This window comes from Bombina bombina, chromosome 6, assembly GCF_027579735.1.
Source record: "Bombina bombina isolate aBomBom1 chromosome 6, aBomBom1.pri, whole genome shotgun sequence".
In the NCBI taxonomy this organism is placed as follows: Eukaryota; Metazoa; Chordata; class Amphibia; order Anura; family Bombinatoridae; genus Bombina; species Bombina bombina.
Window position 1 is genome coordinate 979,836,495 of NC_069504.1, and position 20,602 is coordinate 979,857,096.

At 41.9% G+C, this 20,602-nt stretch overlaps 1 protein-coding gene across 2 annotated transcripts in view; it reads right to left on the reverse strand.

The window, feature by feature from the left end:
• TBC1D9B (TBC1 domain family member 9B) overlaps nt 1-20,602 on the reverse strand; it is a 424,635-nt gene that overhangs the window by 214,522 nt on the left and 189,511 nt on the right. For both annotated transcript variants that reach the window (XM_053718644.1, XM_053718642.1), the window contains exons 11-12: nt 10,347-10,464; nt 9,865-10,150 (exon numbers count right to left, since the gene is read on the reverse strand). In XM_053718644.1, the coding sequence (XP_053574619.1) occupies nt 9,865-10,150; nt 10,347-10,464 (404 nt within the window). The remainder of the gene's footprint in view (nt 1-9,864; nt 10,151-10,346; nt 10,465-20,602) is intronic.

Here is a 20,602-nt window from a genome sequence, read left to right on the forward strand (position 1 = left end):
CTGATCCCAGGTTGGGGATCGACCCTTCATGCTGATTTGTTTTCTTGGGTCGATTTCTTGGGCTGTTTGTTCTTGTTTCACACCGGGTTAGGTTTCCAGGTACTCCTTGTTCTGTGTCTTGTTCTGACGAAAGGACCAAAATTGTCAAATAGGATGTCCATTAGATTTAGATTTTTTGTCTTGGGGTAGGAAGTCTCCCTTACCACCAGTGACAGTCAAATTATTGAATCTAAGCCTGGCCCGAATAAAGTCTTCACCTTAAAGGCCAGAGATAGGAGCCTAGTCTTGGAAACCATGTCCGCTAACCAGGACTTTAACCAGAAAGCCCTTCTAGCAAGTACAGCAAAACCCAAGGTCTTTGCGTTGAGATGAATGATTTGGATAATCGCATCACAAATAAAGTATTTGGCAGTTTTTAAGGCCTGAATGTGATCTTGAATATCTTCCAAAAGGAGATTCCACCGAAATTAGTTCAGTAAAAGCATCAAATTACAATGTGGCAGCCCCAGCTACTGCTGCAATACCCACAGCAGGCTGGAAGAGCAATCTTACTTGAAGAAAAAGCTTTCTCAGGTATCGCTCTAATTTCCTATACATAGAATCCTTAAAAGATGTACTATCCTCAAGGCCAATAGTAGTGCGTTTCGCCAGAGAGGAAATGGCACCATCCACCTTGGGAACAGTAATCCACACCTCCAGGTGGCTATATGGTACCGGAAACATTTTCTTAAAACTTGAAGGAGGAGAGAAGGTAACACCAGGTTACTCCCACTTTTTGGACACCTTCGGGGTCTTTAACTTAGGTTTAAACACCATATCCAACTTGTGTACCTGTTTTGAATGGTTTAGACCCAAGTAAGCCCAGAGTAGATAATACATTCCTTGACTAAATATCTTGGATGCTCATTTTTTTATCTAAAATTAATGTCCTCAGAGTCCTGTACTGACTCACTGGAGGAGTTAGAGAAGGAAAGTTCTCCTTCAGGACTAGCCAAAGAATCATCTTCAGAAAGTTGCATATGACTAACTGCTGCAGCTCCTATAGACCTGCTGGTTCAAGAACCAGAGGAAACATACTTAACTTTTCTCTTCCTTTTGCCTGCAAGTGGCATAGCACTCAGGGCTGCTGAAACTGCCGACAAATTGGGCTGCAAAATCATGAGGAAAGGCACTAGTCCCTGATGAAGATTTAGAAACAGGTCCGCAGGGTACAGCATATGAAGGAACTGGAGCAACAACCTGTGGTTGTAATACTGGTATTTAATAACAATTTGATATTTGAGGCCGCAGAGCATTCAGGAGTAGCCTGAATTGGAGATATCATAGGTGTCTGGGTCCAAGGACTTCTAGAATGAGATTGTAGAACAGAAGACAGGAGTTGCACAATTGAGCAGGAGGACACACTGTGCCCAAACTGCAGAGCATGCACTTATTTGCCTCAATCAAAGAAGCAGGGAAAACCTCCTCCTGACTTAGGTCCGACATAGAGTCCTCCTTGTGTAACACACCCAAGCACAGAAAATAAACCATTTTTATTATGCCCTTTAGCAAAGGAATTGGTCTCTTATAAAGACCCCAGATAATGCATGCATTTGGGATGTCTCACAACCTAATGCGCTGCAGAAGCTCCCACACTGCCAATCCATCTCCCGACTATCTTGGCACACAGCCGAGAAAGAGGCTACATGAGTGCGGCCTCCAATCGTTAGACACTCCCCCTACAACCGGAAAGCGTCTGCTAAGCAAGGAAGGAAAAAATAGAGGGCGCCACATAGTGCAGATCATAAGGATAAATGAAGGCAACAATTGGATCACAAGAATCCTACTCACACAGTATAAGGCACCAATGTGCAGTATGCGCAGTCCGGAACTACACGTCGTCCGGTAGACCTCCTTTGGAATGTGTCGTCAAATGTAGTTCCTCATCTCACCAGGGAGAGTCCAGGGAAGCTCAAAGGAAGGTATGGGGGGAGCAAACAATGTCAGAGAGCTCACACCAAAGTCCATAAAAACTCCAAATGAATGGTGATAAAAACATAATTTATGCTTACCTGATAAATTCCTTTCTTCTGTTGTGTGATCAGTCCACGGGTCATCATTACTTCTGGGATATAACTCCTCCCCAACAGGAAATGCAAGAGGATTCACCCAGCAGAGCTGATATAGCTCCTCCCCTCTACGTCAGTCCCAGTCATTCGACCAAGAATCAACGAGAAAGGAGTAACCAAGGGTGAAGTGGTGACTGGAGTATAATTTAAAAGATATTTACCTGCCTTAAAAACAGGGCGGGCCGTGGACTGATCACACAACAGAAGAAAGGAATTTATCAGGTAAGCATAAATTATGTTTTCTTCTGTTATGTGTGATCAGTCCACGGGTCATCATTACTTCTGGGATACCAATACCAAAGCAAAAGTACACGGATGACGGGAGGGATAGGCAGGCTCATTATACAGAAGGAACCACTGCCTGAAGAACCTTTCTCCCAAAAATAGCCTCCGAAGAAGCAAAAGTGTCAAATTTGTAAAATTTGGAAAAAGTATGAAGCGAAGACCAAGTTGCAGCCTTGCAAATCTGTTCAACAGAGGCCTCATTCTTAAAGGCCCAAGTGGAAGCCACAGCTCTAGTGGAGTGAGCTGTAATTCTTTCAGGAGGCTGCTGTCCAGCAGTCTCATAGGCTAAACGTATTATGCTACGAAGCCAAAACGAGAGAGAGGTAGTAGAAGCTTTTTGACCTCTCCTCTGTCCAGAATAAACGACAAACAGGGAAGAAGTTTGGCGAAAATCTTTAGTTGCCTGCAAGTAGAACTTGAGGGCACGAACTACATCCAGATTGTGTAGAAGACGTTCCTTCTTTGAAGAAGGATTTGGACACAAGGATGGAACGACAATCTCTTGATTGATATTCCTGTTAGTAACTACCTTAGGTAAGAACCCAGGTTTAGTACGCAGAACTACCTTATCTGAGTGAAAAATCAGATAAGGAGAATCACAATGTAATGCTGATAACTCAGAGACTCTTCGAGCCGAGGAAATAGCCATTAAAAACAGAACTTTCCAAGATAACAATTTTATATCAATGGAATGAAGGGGTTCAAATGGAACACCTTGTAAAACGTTAAGAACTAAGTTTAAACTCCATGGCGGAGCAACGGCTTTAAACACAGGCTTGATCCTAGCTAAAGCCTGACAAAAGGCCTGGACGTCTGGATTTTCTGACAGACGCCTGTGTAACAAGATGGACAGAGCTGAAATCTGTCCCTTTAATGAACTAGCCGATAAACCCTTTTCTAAACCTTCTTGTAGAAAAGACAATATCCTAGGGATCCTAACCTTACTCCAGGAGTAACGTTTGGATTTGCACCAGTATAGGTATTTACGCCATATTTTATGGTAAATCTTTCTGGTAACAGGCTTCCTAGCCTGGATCAGGGTATCAATAACCGACTCAGAAAAACCACGCTTTGATAAAATCAAGCGTTCAATTTCCAAGCAGTCAGTTTCAGAGAAGTTAGATTTTGATGTTTGAATGGACCCTGTATCAGAAGGTCCTGTCTTAGAGGTAGAGACCAAGGTGGACAGGATGACATGTCCACTAGATCTGCATACCAAGTCCTGCGTGGCCATGCAGGTGCTATTAGAATCACTGATGCTCTCTCCTGTTTGATTTTCGCAATCAATCGAGGAAGCAGCGGGAAGGGTGGAAACGCATAAGCCATCCCGAAGTTCCAAGGTGCTGTCAAAGCATCTATCAGAACCGCTCCCGGATCCCTGGATCTGGACCCGTAGTGAGGAAGTTTGGCGTTCTGGCGAGACGCCATGAGATCTATCTCTGGTTTGCCCCAACGTCGAAGTATTTGGGCAAAGATCTCCGGATGAAGTTCCCACTCTCCCGGATGAAAAGTCTGGCGACTCAAGAAATCCGCCTCCCAGTTCTCCACTCCCGGGATGTGGATTGCTGACAGGTGGCAAGAGTGAGACTCTGCCCAGCGAATTATCTTTGATACTTCCATCATTGCTAGGGAGCTTCTTGTCCCTCCCTGATGGTTGATGTAAGCTACAGTCGTGATATTGTCCGACTGAAACCTGATGAACCCCTGAGTTGTTAATTGGGGCCAAGCCAGAAGGGCATTGAGAACTGCCCTCAATTCCAGAATGTTTATTGGAAGGAGACTCTCCTCCTGATTCCATAATCCCTGAGTCTTCAGAGAATTCCAGACAGCGCCCCAACCTAGCAGGCTGGCGTCTGTTGTTACGATTGTCCAGTCTGGCCTGCTGAATGGCATCCCCCTGGACAGGTGTGGCCGATAAAGCCACCATAGAAGAGAATTTCTGGTCTCTTGATTCAGATTCAGAGTAGGGGACAAATCTGAGTAATCCCCATTCCACTGACTTAGCATGCACAATTGCAGCGGTCTGAGGTGTAGGCGTGCAAAAGGTACTATGTCCATTGCCGCTACCATTAAGCCGATCACCTCCATGCATTGAGCTACTGACGGGTGTTGAATGGAATGAAGGACACGGCATGCATCTTGAAGCTTTGTTAACCTGTCTTCTGTCAGGTAAATCTTCATTTCTACAGAATCTATAAGAGTCCCCAAGAATGGAACTCTTGTGAGAGGAAAAAGAGAACTCTTCTTTTCGTTCACTTTCCATCCATGCGACCTTAGAAATGCCAGAACTAACTCTGTATGAGACTTGGCAGTTTGAAAGCTTGAAGCTTGTATTAGAATGTCGTCTAGGTACGGAGCTACCGAAATCCCTCGCGGTCTTAGTACCGCCAGAAGGGCACCCAGAACCTTTGTGAAGATTCTTGGGGCCGTAGCCAATCCGAATGGAAGAGCTACAAACTGGTAGTGCCTGTCTAGGAAGGCAAACCGTAGATACCGTTATGTGAAGATAAGCATCTTTTAAATCCACTGTGGTCATGTACTGACCCCTTTGGATCATAGGTAAGATTGTCCGAATAGTTTCCATCTTGAACGATGGAACTCTTAGGAATTTGTTTAGAATCTTTAAATCTAAGATTGGCCTGAAAGTTCCCTCTTTTTTGGGAACCACAAACAGGTTTGAGTAGAACCCTTGTCCTTGTTCCGACCGCGGAACTGGATGGATCACTCCCATTAATAACAGATCTTGTACACAGCGTAGAAACGCTTCTTTCTTTATCTGGTTTGTTGACAACCTTGACAGATGAAATCTCCCTTTTGGGGGAGATAATTTGAAGTCTAGAAGGTATCCCTGAGATATGATCTCCAGCGCCCAGGGATCCTGAACATCTCTTGCCCAGGCCTGGGCGAAGAGAGAAAGTCTGCCCCCCACTAGATCCGGTCCCGGATCGGGGGCTCTCGGTTCATGCTGTCTTTGGGGCAGCAGCAGGTTTCCTGGCCTGTTTGCCCTTATTCCAGGACTGGTTAGGTTGCCAGCCTTGCCTGTAACGAGCAACAGCTCCTTCCTGTTTTGGTGCAGTGGAGGTTGACGCTGCTCCTGTTTTGAAATTCCGAAAGGGACGAAAATTAGACTGTCTAGCCTTAGCTTTGGCTTTGTCTTGAGGTAGGGCGTGGCCCTTACCTCCTGTAATGTCAGCGATAATTTCTTTCAAACCGGGCCCAAATAAAGACTGCCCCTTGAAAGGTATATTAAGTAATTTGGACTTAGAAGTAACATCAGCTGACCAGGATTTTAGCCACAGTGCTCTACGTGCCTGTATGGCGAATCCAGAGTTCTTAGCCGTAAGTTTGGTTAAATGTACTACGGCCTCCGAAATGAATGAATTAGCTAGTTTAAGGACTCTAAGCCTGTCCATAATGTCGTCTAGCGTAGATGAACTAAGGTTCTCTTCCAGAGACTCAATCCAAAATGCTGCCGCAGCCGTAATCGGCGCGATACATGCAAGGGGTTGCAATATAAAACCTTGTTGAACAAACATTTTCTTAAGGTAACCCTCTAATTTTTTATCCATTGGATCTGAAAAAGCACAGCTATCCTCCACCGGGATAGTGGTACGCTTAGCTAAAGTAGAAACTGCTCCCTCCACCTTAGGGACCGTTTGCCATAAGTCCCGAGTGGTGGCGTCTATTGGAAACATCTTTCTAAATATTGGAGGGGGTGAGAACGGCACACCGGGTCTATCCCACTCCTTAGTAACAATTTCAGTTAATCTCTTAGGTATAGGAAAAACGTCAGTACTCGCCGGTACCGCAAAGTATTTATCCAACCTACACAGTTTCTCTGGTATTGCAACGGTGTTACAATCATTGAGAGCTGCTAAGACCTCCCCTAGTAATACACGGAGGTTCTCCAATTTAAATTTAAAATTTGAAATATCTGAATCCAATCTGTTTGGATCAGAACCGTCACCCACAGAATGAAGCTCTCCGTCCTCATGCTCTGCAAGCTGTGACGCAGTATCAGACATGGCCCTAGTATTGTCAGCGCACTCTGTTCTCACCCCAGAGTGATCACGCTTGCCTCTTAGTTCTGGTAATTTAGACAAAACTTCAGTCATAACAGTAGCCATATCATGTAATGTTATCTGTAATGGCCGCCCAGATGTATTAGGCGCCATAATATCACGCACCTCCCGGGCGGGAGATGCAGGTACTGCCGCGTGAGGCGAGTTAGTCGGCATAACTCTCCCCTCGCAGTTTGGTGAAATTTGTTCACATTGTACAGATTGACTTTTATTTAAAGTAGCATCAATACAGTTAGTACATAAATTTCTATTGGGCTCCACCTTGGCATTGGAACAAATGACACAGATATCTTCCTCTGAGTCAGACATGTTTAACACACTAGCAATAACTTGCAACCTGGTTATAATCTTTTTTAGCAAAAACGTACTGTGCCTCAAAGAGGTACTTAAACGATTAAATGACAGTTGAGATAATGAACTGAAAAACAGTTATAGCATCAACTTTAAAATAACACAACTTTTAGCAAAGGTTTGTTCCCATTAGTAAATAACAATAACTAAATTTGACATAAAAAATTATAGAGTAACGTTTTTATTCACAGTCAATATAAAATTCTCACAGCTCTGCTGAGAGAATGTACCTCCCTTCAAAGAAGTTTGAAGACCCCTGAGATCTGACAGTGAACCGGATCATGCAGGAAATATAATAGTAGCTGACTGGAAATTTTTGATGCGTAGCAAAAGAGCGCCAAAAACGGCCCCTCCCTCTCACACACAGCAGTGAGGAGAAACGAAACTGTCACAATTTAAAGCAGACAACTGCCAAGTGGAAAATAATGCCCAAACATTTATTCACTCAGTACCTCAGCAATGTAAACGATTCTACATTCCAGCAAAAACGTTTAACATGATAATATTTATTAAAAGGATTAGTGACCTTTAACAGAGTAGTTCCGGTGAAATACCATTCCCAGAATACTGAAGTGTATACATACATGTCATTATAGCGGTATAGCAGGATTTTCTCATCAATTCCATTCAGAAAATAAAAACTGCTACATACCTCAATGCAGATTCATCTGCCCGCTGTCCCCTGATCTGAAGCCTTTACCTCCCTCAGATGGCCGAGAACAGCAATATGATCTTAACTACTCCGGTTAAAATCATAGTAAAAAACTCTGGTAGATTCTTCTTCAAACTCTGCCAGAGAAGTAATAACACGCTCCGGTGCTATTGTAAAATAACAAACTTTTGATTGAAGTCATAAAAACTAAGTATAATCACCATAGTCCTCTCACACATCCTATCTAGTCGTTGGGTGCAAGAGAATGACTGGGACTGACGTAGAGGGGAGGAGCTATATCAGCTCTGCTGGGTGAATCCTCTTGCATTTCCTGTTGGGGAGGAGTTATATCCCAGAAGTAATGATGACCCGTGGACTGATCACACATAACAGAAGAAATATAATTTGGCAAAAGCCAAAAAAGATGCAGCAGATGGAGAGTTGAATGATAAAATAGAATTTTATTCCAAATAAAAACAACAGCAACGCGTTTCTCAGTGTTCAACACTGTTTCATCAGGCTATCTAACTATCATGTGTGTGCTGTGTTAAAACCCCAGAGTGGCGAGTCTTCTCTGGACTGAGGCATTCCTCCTATACCGACACCCCAAGTACTTATTTCAGGACACTTGTCAGAAAAAAACGTCACCGGAGCTTTGCAGACATCTAAGCTGCCGCTGCTGTAGCTAAGCATGTGTCTAGTGATAGCCTGCCGACCACCAGTGGAGGACCTTTCTGGAAAAAACTAGTCCCCCAATAAATAAAACCTGTCTATTGCTCCAAGCAGTCGTCATCCACTGCCACAGACCTTTTCGGCAACAAGCCATTAGGGGTAAGGAGGAGGGAGGGGACTTACCCTTTACATGTCCTGTAATACAGAAGGAGATCAGCGTAACTAACACTGTACATCTGTAAAGGGAGGATAGCACAGATATCTGGAGGTGATATGGAAACACCCCTACGGCCAACAGAGGCTGACAACAAAACTCTACTCAGAGGATTACATGGCTTTTACCAACTCCCCTGCCCTCTCTTGCAGGAAACAATCCATTGAGAGCAATCAGAAAAACAGAATATTTTGCAGAGCACCTCTCTCAGCCATGAAATGAGGCAAAGAACTACTGGGAGGGTAGGGGAAGTAGGAGGGATAGTTAATGATTTGTTTGGGGTATCTGCCTCCTACTGGTGGCCAAGTGAAGTATTTCCTATAGGTTATGATGAATTTGTGGACCCTCACTGCTATTAGAAAGAAAGTCCAATAGATTTCATTAACTCTATCTGCACTGGAATATTACAGGTAATAAATACGTAAAACAACTACAGTTTTCATTAACTTACACGTAATAGCCTAATAGATTTAATTTACCCTAAATACAGCACATGATTTTGCATTACTAAATTATGGAAATTGTAAAACAATTTAATACTTATCTTAAAAGGCCAAATTTATTTTACAAGTATTAAATATAGAAAGCATTGCTGGTCTTGCTCTCAGGTAGAAAGTCATGTCTTTATGTACAAAAGGATGACATATAACTTGGAACCTTAAAGGGATATTTACCAAAAGTGCTAAAACTGTAATTTTACTGTAATTAAAGGGACACTAAAGTCAAAATTAAACTTTCATGATTCAGATAGAGGATGCAATTTTAAACAACTTTTCAATTTACTTCCATTAACGAAATGTGCGGTCTTTATAGTTACAATATTGGAGTCACCAGCTCCTACTGAACATGTGCAAGAATTCAAAAATATACCTATATGCATTCGTGATTGGCTGATACCTGTCACATGATACAAGAGGAGTGGAAATACACATAACTGAAATTTATCAGAAAAAAAAACCTACACATTTGATGTTCAGATTAAGTGCTATTGCATTGATTTTTTATCTTGCATTTGTCGATTATGCAAATTTACTGTATTAACTTGTACTTTAATCTAAAAATGCACATTTTCTAAATGGAAGAAAGTGCAGCTGCTTCAGTCTAAAATGATTGTACCAGTCATATTCAATTTGTAGGCTTTCATAATTGAAACAAAAAGGACCTCATGTGGTACTAAAGCTGATGTAAGGACTTTATTCCTAATACTGGGTTCAATTGACTCATATATTATAAAGAGTCTGGAGTCATGGGATACCACACGGTAGGTTTGAGCTCTTTTTATTAATCCACTGTGATTATAAATAAATATAAATGACTGTTAGCCTCTTACATGCAATATGCCATTTAGTATATTACTGCATGTATCTTTTGAAAATGTCACATCTACAATAAAATGTGTCATTTTTTTGGGATAAGAGTCTTAAAAACTCCAAAAACCCAGTGGATATAGAAAAAAACAAACATGCATCTCAAAATATGAAATATTATGATTATACATACCTCCCAAGGATAGTCATGGCTTCACCTTCATCACTGGAGTTCAGCAAGCTCTCCATGTTGGCTTCTAGAACAGCCAGAGACAACTGTAGAATCAGCTTAATACCCTCATAAAAAAAACAGTCCACCACTACCACTGCACTCTCAAATGGCATGACGCTCAAGAACAGGGTGAGGAACCATGAGAGAGAAATGGTGGAGATAACTCCCAGCTCTTGCATTTTTTCTGACAGTTGAGGCAGCAACTCTCGAGTCAGCTCCTCAAACACACCCTGGTCAACCAGGGCTCCTGGAAAGACAGAGTAGGGGTACTTACATTTCAAACAAATATATTTTTTATAGAAATTCACTTATAACAATCTCTGTAAATTAATTATAAAATGCCAATATATTGATTTTTATTTAAAAGCAAAATGTTTCAGAAGAACATATAACAATCATACAGTTAATTGCATTAGGCTATTCCATAAAAACTTCAAACATACCCACTACTCTTGTATTGTAGTAATCTGGAAGCATTCGCTCACACAGAGAAACGAGAAGCCAAAATGCTTCCTCCTCATTACAGTAAAGTAGCAGTACAGATGTAACAATGTTCATGGCCTGAAAGAAAATAATGCATTATATATTTTCTTTTATAACTAATAATTAATATTAAAGGGATGCGTATTTTTAGGTAATCCGAAAAAAACACTAAACTACAATTTTATTTCTTATAAGAATACCAAATTAAGAGAGATCTCCAGTTAAACCAACCCCCATTTCCACTCAGTGGCACCAAAACAGCTTGAAATGTGCCTATCCGTACATTACATATGGCGGGAATGAAAAAAAGTTCAAATCAAGGGCAAATAGAATATTTTGAATTTAAAAAACATAAATTATGCTTACCAGATAATTTCCTTTCCTTCTGTATGAGAGTCCACGGCTTCATTCCTTACTCGTGGGAAATACTGAACCTGGCCACCAGGTGGAGGCAAAGACACCCCAGCCAAAGGCTTTAATACCTCCCCCACTTCCCTCATCCCCCAGTCATTCTGCCGAGGGAACAAGGAACAGTAGGGGAAATATCAGGGTAAAAATGGTGCAAGAAGAACAAAACAAAAATTTAGGTCCGCCCAACGGAGAATACGGGCGGGAGCCGTGGACTCTCCTCAAACAGAAGGAAAGAAAATTATCTGGTAAGCATAATTTATGTTTTCCTTCTTAATATGAGGAGAGTCCACGGCTTCATTCCTTACTTGTGGGAAACATATACCCAAGCTCTAGAGGACACTGAATGAAAACGGGAGGGTAAAAAGAAAGGCAGACCCTATTCTGAGGGCACCACAGCCTGCAAAACCTTTCTCCCAAAAGCTGCTTCAGCCGAAGCAAAAACGCCAAACTTGTAAAATTTTGAAAAAGTATGTAAGGAAGACCAGGTAGCCGCCCTACAAATCTGATCTATAGAGGTCTCATTCTTGAAGGCCCAAGAGGAAGCCACAGCTCTAGTTGAATGAGTCTTAATCCTCTGAGGAGGCTTATGTCCCGCTGTCTCATAAGCTAAGCGAATAATGCTCCTCAACCAAAAGGACAAAGAAGTGGACGAGGTTTTCTGCTCCATACACTTCCCAGAATAGACCACAAACAAGGAAAAAGTTTGTCTAAACTCCTTAGTAGCCTGAGATAGAACTTCAAGGCCTGAATCACATCCAAATTATGAAGTAATCACTCCTTCCAAAGAGGAGGATTAGGACACAGGGAAGGAACCACAATCTCCTGATTGATAATGCGATCTGAAACAACCTTAGGAAGAAAACCTAACCCAGTACGAAGAACAGCATTATCAGCATGGAATACTCGGTAAGGGGGCTCAAATTGCAAGGCAGCCATGTCAGATACTCTGTATTTCCAAGACAGTAATTTAATGTCAACTCCATGCATAGGCTCAAACGGAGCCTTCTGCCAAACTTTAAGAACCAGATTTAAACTCCAAGGAGGAGCACTAGATCTAAACACAGGTCTGATTCTAGTCAGAGCCTGAATGAAAGACTGGACATCTGGAAGCTTTGCGAGCCTCTTGTGCATTAAAACAGATAGGGGGTTAACAGAAAGGCCCTTCTCCAGACCATACTGGAGAAAGGAAAGAATTCTGGAAACCCTGACCTTATGCCAGGGGAATCCCCGCTCTTCACATCAGAATAAGTAGGTCCTCCACACGTTATGATAGATGCGATGAGTAACCGGCTTATGAGCTTAAATAAGAGTATCAAAAACTCTTTCAGAGAAACCTCTCTTGGGTAGGACTAAGCATTCAATCGCCATGCAGTCAGCCTCAGAGAATCTAGATTTTAATGAGCAAAAGGACCTTGCTCCAGCAGATCCCTGCAACAAGGTAACCTCCATGGAGGAGATTAGGGATCCCTACCAGGTCCGCGAACCACATCCTCCGCGGCCACAATGGAGCTATTAGAATTACTGATGCTTGCTCCTGCTTGATGCGGGCCACTACACAAAGGAGAAGTGGTAACGGTGGAAAAATGTAAATCAGACTTAACTTCCAAGGCACTGCTAATGCATCTATTAGCTTCGCCTTAGGATCCCTGGACCGCGACCCATATCTGAGTAGCTTGGAATTGAGCCGGGATGCCATGAGATCTATCTCTGGCGTCCCCCATCTATTGCAAATCTCCGCAAACACCTCGGGATGGAGAGACCATTCCCCTGGGTGAAAGGATTGTCTGCTAAGGAAATCCGCTTCCCAGTTGTCCACAACCCAGAATGTGGATCGCTGACAGCGAGCAGTTGTGGGCCTCTGCCCATTCCAGAATCCGAGATACTTCCCTCATTGCTAGGGAGCTCCTTGTTCCCCCTGATGGTTGATGTAAGCTACAGAGGTTATGTTGTCCGATTAGAATCTGATAAACTGGGCCAAACCCAGAAGAGGCCAAGCCTTCAGAGCGTTGAAGATCGCTTGAAGTTCCAAGATGTTGATCGGGAGGAGGGATTCCTCTCAAGTCCACAGGCCCTGTGCCTTCCTGGTACCCCAAACAGCTCCCCATCCTGTTAGACTCACGTCTGTAGTCACAATCTCCCAGAATGGTCTCAAGAAGGATGTGTCTGGACCAGAATTTCATCTAAGTATGGCGCCACTGCTATCCCTGCGAGCAGAATCCCTAGAACCTTCGTAAAAACTCTTGGAGCAGTAGCTAGACCAAACGGAAGTGCATTAAACTGGAAGTGCTGGTCCAGGAACGCAAATCTTAGGAACTTGAAGTGTTCCTTGTGTATGGGGATGTGAAGGTAGGCATCCTTCAGGTCTACCGTGGTCATGAATTGTCCTTCCTCGACTAAAGGAAGAATGGACCTTATTGAACCGGGAAAGTCTGTGGTACAACCCTGTCCTTGTAGACCTTATCTAATTTAGGAATACAAGGTTCCTCAGGTAATTTAGGTTCTGGAACCTCTAAAGTAGCCAAAACTTCCTTTAGCAGAAAGCGTAAGTGTTCAATCCTAAATCTAAAGTCTGGTTCCTCCGCAGCTGGAGGCTTAGAGGCAGCAGATTCCAACGCAGAAAGAGCATCCTCTGAAGTATCAGAGGCGTCTTCATCATCGGATAATCTTGTATCAGATAAATCCAATCAGCTAGTAGATGACCCCTGGGAAGGATAGCAATATTTAACCTTTCGCTTGAACTTAGCAGGGCGAGGTTAAGCACTAAAGGCCGCAGACACTACCATCTGTAACGAAAGGCCTAGTCTAGGCCGAAACGTGTTGGCATACTGGTGAGCTTGGTTTTAATTACCTATATTATATATCATATACAGTGTTGCACTATTTGTTTCTCTTTTGTTCCCTTTTAGGTATTTTATCGATGTATTTGTTTGTTATGGATCTTACCAAGGATTTTTAACATCTGAATTAAGGATTTGTTTTCACTAGATCATTAGTGCTTTTTAATATTATCACTGATTTTCTATTTTTGTCTTTTGATATTTTTGTCTTTTGATTTTTGTCTTTTGATTTTTGACCTTTGTTTATCATTTGAATTCAAGTTTTCCACATGGATTTTTTCACAAGTTATTTTTATTTTTATTTTTATACACCTCACGGATTTACAATTTTTTAATTTAGCAGCTGAACCACAATAATTTGACCCACTCAACGTTTACATTCTACTATTATTGACTTCACGTTATATTTCTACACGTCACTTTGGAGGAAACACTACTGGATTCACTTACATATAACCGGTTGAACATTTGAACATTTTTTATGTACGCCAATTTTTGTGAACACTATTTTTTGTGAATGCTATTTTTCTTTGTTGAAAGCTATTGTGTGCACTCAATCACTCACTTAGGTTGTTTATATTATTGAATGTACATGTCCTAACTCCTCATCACTGGCTCACTAAGTCAGCGTCACATGCTATACTCCATTGGATATTTTTAGATATTTTTAGATTTGTTTATTATATATATATATTTTTTTTTTTTGTTAAGTCAGACATGGATCCATGCGTCTGATTGCCATTTGTAAATTTTTATATGTATTAAAATGTACCTTTTACTAGCCTTTTAAGCTTTTTAGCGCTTACTCTCTCCCCATTTTAACTTTTGTATTGTTAGCCTACTAGGAGGCTATATAGTTAGTAAGCTTAAGGCCCTGGGTGTAGCGCTTGGTCCACTTCTCCTGTTCTTATAGACTGTTCAGTAAAGTCTGGCGGTAAAAGAACCCCTCCAGATGGAGGTATAGGAGTGCTACGGGAAGCGGCATGTGTAATAGGAGATGACTGTAGGGTGTGCACCTCATGGGACCTCAGAGGTAGAAGGCTCAGTAGTACTAAACATATTAGCTTTCTTTGATATAATTAATTTATCAAGGCATGTGGAACATAATTGAGCAGGCGGGTATACCGTGGCCTCCTCAAAATATAGACAGGCATTATATTTAGGTAAAGAGGGAGTACCCTCTAACGTATCAGAGTCCTCCATAGCTTGCACTTATAAATAGGACAATAGACAAAGATAAATGTCACCTTTATAACCCCAATGGCTGGGGCACTCACCATATCCTATGACCCAGGCCCAAGAGAGAAACCGCTTCGTCTCCAGACGACCGCAAGGTCAGGAAGAAGAGAATCAATGTGCCCAAACCCGGTCACATGGTGCGCCATGCAGGACCGCCCCTGCACCCCTAAAAGTGCGCCAAACCTAACAGGCTGCGCAGCTCTACAAAATGAAAGTAAAACCTGTACGTTCCAACAACTGCCTGAGCCTCATTTCACACGTCACAGCATAAACACAATATTTCCATTCAGATAAAAGGAGTCACACTGTGATCCTGTCTTCTTGCATTATCAAATGTGTATAAAAATGAAACGATCTTACCGGAATCTATTCCGTGGAACAGAAACACTTTCTCTCAAGTTTGACAGTCTTGTAGCATCGCTCCTGACATGGACTTGAGTAATGGAAGCAGGCAGTGAAACTCGTCAACACTGATTGCTTAGGAGCTGTTAATACGAGGCTGGATGGGTTCACAGAAAGACTCTCCCTGCATCTCCAGACCCTAACATTCGTCAATGCTCTCACTGAGAGGCTGACAAGACTACTTAAAACTCCAGTCCCATTCCGAAGGGTACTACCCTCCATAAGGAACTACTCCGTATCTTCTCACACTTCTCTGCCAACCTCCTGGGACGAATAAATTTGTTTCATAATCAGGAAGCACTAATTTTATATATGAATATTACATACTGTATATATCTTAAGAAGATGCAGGAATTCCAATTCAATTTATTATACAATGAATGAGTTCTCAAAATCGAGTGGGGGGAATAACATAATATTATTCAAGGAGTGACTCATTTACTAAACTTTTGTTTTTGTTTATAGCGCTGCGGAATCTGTTGGCGCTCTACAAATAACCGATAATAATAATAACAATAATAAACTTCTCAAAAAAGAAAACAAATATTGATGCTTGCTTGTGTATGATGTATTAGCAGAACAAAAGGTCATGATCTCAAGTTGGATGTTCGTTTGTAAGCAATCTGAAGCGATCTCCTTCAGGTGGTTGATTCAATGAGACGCCTTCCAAATAGAGGTGTTAAGGACTAATACTTTATGGGGAATATAAAAATGGTTTGGATATGCACAATGCTATCTTAACTATTAATTAAACTTACATTTCAGAAGAAAATTAGTAAACTTCACAGGCCTTCAGGTTCTTATCCTGCATTCACAATCTGTTTCTATGCATTAGTGATAAATGCCCTTGCTCATGGTATAATGTGCCCCATAAATGATTTTTTATTTTCTGTGTCAAAATCATCTGCCAGTCATGCTATATGATTAGTGAATTATTAATATATTGATGATATTGCATATAGTGATACACTTAAAATACAATTGCACATAATAGTTTAGCAGGATAGGAAGTGGTCCAAACATTGCATGTAAATTGTAAATGTATGAATTATTAATTTGAATACAATTGCTTTTTCTTTACTCACTAGATTATAGTTTAAAGGGGCATGAAACTCATATTTTTTCTGCTTTTTCTATACTAACTTATATAGATTATAATTTAAAGGGACATGAAACTCCTAATCTTGGATGAGACAGAGCTTACAATTTTAAATAACTTTTGCTTCATTATCTTTGTATTCTTTGTTGAAAGAGCAGCATTGCACAACTGGTAACTAGCAGAACACATTAACAAGAGGCAGCTATGAATCAGCAGCTAGTTCACAGTAGTGCAATGCTGCTCTTTTAACAAAGAATATAAAGATAATGAAGCAAAAGTTATTTAAAATTGTCAGCTCTGTCTCATCCAAGATTAGGAGTTTCATGTACCTTTAAATTATAATCTAAATAAATTAGTACAGAAAAAGCAGAAAAAAGCTACCCCTGAGCCTACCTAGGTATGTTTTAACAAAGGATACCAAGATAACAGAGCACATTTGATAACAAAAGTAAAATGAAAAGTTGTTTAAAATTGCATGCTCTATATGAATCTTAAAAGATTAATTTTGACTTTACTGTCCCTTTAAGAAATGGTGAACATTTGAAGAAAATTGGTTGAGTAAATTTTCCTCTCTCCTGATACTGACAAAGATTACATGAACATACAGCACTAATCTTTAAGAAACTTGGAATGCAGATACATTTTAAAGTATAATAGGTGCTGTTTGGTGAAAAAACAAGCAGTGGTTGCTGAAATAAGGTTTTATGTACCATGTTCGGATATATTTTGAGCATGATCAGTAGAATCAAAGAGCTTAAAATATATTTTAATTATATATATATATATATATATATATATATATATATATATATATATATATATATATATATATATATATATATATATATACGATCATTAGATGATACCCACGGTTGACAGCCGAGTTTTACGGGACATCCACAAAGCAGGCAAACACAGGATTTCATCAAACGCCTTTAATTAGCAAGGAAAGGCTGTATTCCAACCGTTTCGGCTCTCGCAGGAGCCTTTCTCAATGGAAGCCAAACAGACATACAGTGCACAACCAAGACCCTCCCCTATATACCAAACTTCCCCAATCAGACACCAGGAAAAATGCACACATCTCTTAGGGGGTGTAGTGCCGCTGTTGACATTCAACTACAATAAGTGATCACCTAAACAAGTGAGGAAAAAAAACAAGTATAAACACTATACGCAACCTTAAACAAAAATCTCCTAAGAACATCATAGCGCAACTATTAATAATGCTATAAATACAATATTCTGTGTTACCCTCTATACCAACATAGTATCAAGGTAACTCCAGAGGAACATGAAGCGTACACTTCTAAATCTAAAGCAACTTAGGAACACATATAATGGGAAGGGCGCAATGCGCCCAAACATTATGCCAAACAGGATAGGTAAAAACAGAATTTATGTTTACCTGATAAATTACTTTCTCCAACGGTGTGTCCGGTCCACGGCGTCATCCTTACTTGTGGGATATTCTCTTCCCCAACAGGAAATGGCAAAGAGCCCAGCAAAGCTGGTCACATGATCCCTCCTAGGCTCCGCCTACCCCAGTCATTCGACCGACGTTAAGGAGGAATATTTGCATAGGAGAAACCATATGTTACCGTGGTGACTGTAGTTAAAGAAAATAAATTATCAGACCTGATTAAAAAACCAGGGCGGGCCGTGGACCGGACACACCGTTGGAGAAAGTAATTTATCAGGTAAACATAAATTCTGTTTTCTCCAACATAGGTGTGTCCGGTCCACGGCGTCATCCTTACTTGTGGGAACCAATACCAAAGCTTTAGGACACGGATGAAGGGAGGGAGCAAATCAGGTCACCTAAATGGAAGGCACCACGGCTTGCAAAACCTTTCTCCCAAAAATAGCCTCAGAAGAAGCAAAAGTATCAAATTTGTAAAATTTAGAAAAAGTGTGCAGTGAAGACCAAGTCGCTGCCTTACATATCTGATCAACAGAAGCCTCGTTCTTGAAGGCCCATGTGGAAGCCACAGCCCTAGTGGAGTGAGCTGTGATTCTTTCAGGAGGCTGCCGTCCGGCAGTCTCATAAGCCAATCGGATAATGCTTTTAATCCAGAAGGAGAGAGAGGCAGAAGTTGCTTTTTGACCTCTCCGTTTACCAGAATAAACAACAAACAAAGACAAAGTTTGTCTGAAATCCTTAGTAGCTGCTAAGTAAACTTTGAGAGCACGAACTACATCCAAGTTGTGCAACAAACGTTCCTTCTTTGAAACTGGATTAGGACACAAAGAAGGCACAACTATCTCCTGGTTAATGTTTTTGTTAGAAACAACTTTTGGAAGAAAACCAGGTTTAGTACGCAAAACCACCTTATCTGCATGGAACACCAGATAAGGAGAAGAACACTGCAGAGCAGATAATTCTGAAACTCTTCTAGCAGAAGAAATTGCAACCAAAAACAAAACTTTCCAAGATAATAACTTAATATCAACGGAATGTAAGGGTTCAAACGGAACCCCCTGAAGAACTGAAAGAACTAGGTTGAGACTCCCAGGAGGAGTCAAAATTTTGTAAACAGGCTTGATTCTAACCAGAGCCTGAACAAAGGCTAGAACATCCGGCACAGCTGCCAGCTTTTTTGTGAAGTAACACAGACAAGGCAGAAATCTGTCCCATCAAGGAACTTGCAGATAATCCTTTTTTCAATCCTTCTCGAAGGAAGGATAGACTCTTAGGAATCTTAACCTTGTCCCAAGGGAATCCTGCAGATTCACACCAACAGATATACCAAATTATGTGGTAATTTTTCTGGTTACAGGCTTTCAGGCCTGAACAAGAGTATTAATAACAGAATCTGAGAACCCTCGCTTTGATAAGATCAAGCGTTCAATCTCCAAGCAGTCAGCTGGAGTGGGTCGAACGGACCTAGAACAAGAAGGTCTGTCAAAGGTAGCTTCCATGGTGGAGCCGATGACATATTCACCAGATCTGCATACCAAGTCCTGCGTGGCCACGCAGGAGCTATCAAAATCACCGACGCCCTCTCCTGATTGATCCTGGCTACCAGCCTGGGGATGAGAGGAAACGGCGGGAACACATAAGCTAGTTTGAAGGTCCAAGGTGCTACTAGTGCATCCACTAGAGCCGCCTTGGGATCCCTGGATCTGTACCCGTAGTAAGGAACTCTGAAGTTCTGACGAGAGGCCATCAGATCCATGTCTGGAATGCCCCACGGTTGAGTGACTTGGGCAAAGATTTCCGGATGGAGCTCCCACTCCCCCGGATGCAATGTCTGACGACTCAGAAAATCCGCTTCCCAATTTTCCACTCCTGGGATGTGGATAGCAGACAGGTGGCAGGAGTGAGACTCCGCCCATAGAATGATTTTGGTCACTTCTTCCATCGCTAGGCAACTCCTTGTTCCCCCCTGATGGTTGATGTATGAACTTGGCCCTCGCTAGCTGAGGCCAAGCTTTGAGAGCATTGAATATCGCTCTCAGTTCCAGAATATTTATCGGTAGAAGAGATTCTACCCGAGACCAAAGACCCTGAGCTTTCAGGGATCCCCAGACCGCGCCCCAGCCCATCAGACTGGCGTCGGTCGTGACAATGACCCACTCTGGTCTGCGGAAGGTCATCCCTTGTGACAGGTTGTCCAGGGACAGCCACCAACGGAATGAGTCTCTGGTCCTCTGATTTACTTGTATCTTCGGAGACAATGAATAATAAAAACTACAGTTAAACACTAAAAAACTCTAAGCCATCTCCGTGGAGATGTTGCCTGTACAACGGCAAAGAGAATGACTGGGGTAGGCGGAGCCTAGGAGGGATCATGTGACCAGCTTTGCTGGGCTCTTTGCCATTTCCTGTTGGGGAAGAGAATATCCCACAAGTAAGGATGACGCCGTGGACCGGACACACCTATGTTGGAGAAAATAAGCTGACGACTTCTTGAAATCTTTGAGTTAGACCCTATGGCAGCAGCCAAAGTCAATGTTAGTATTGAGACCACGGGGGGCAACCATGTCCAGATTGAATATCCACGAGCTTCCATTCGTAACAGTGCCAATGCTCTATCACCTCCACGTCTTGGGCGAGGTACATGGTCGATAAGCATGGTCCTCAGGGAGGATAAAGGGTGACCCGCAGTTATAAAGTGCCGGGCAACTGGCTGTTCTGAGCGTCCTTTGTCCCAAGCCTGACGTATGGCTGTCTTGTGACTGGCCAGCCGTTCTCTGAACGTTGTCACTGTCTTGCCGATGTAAT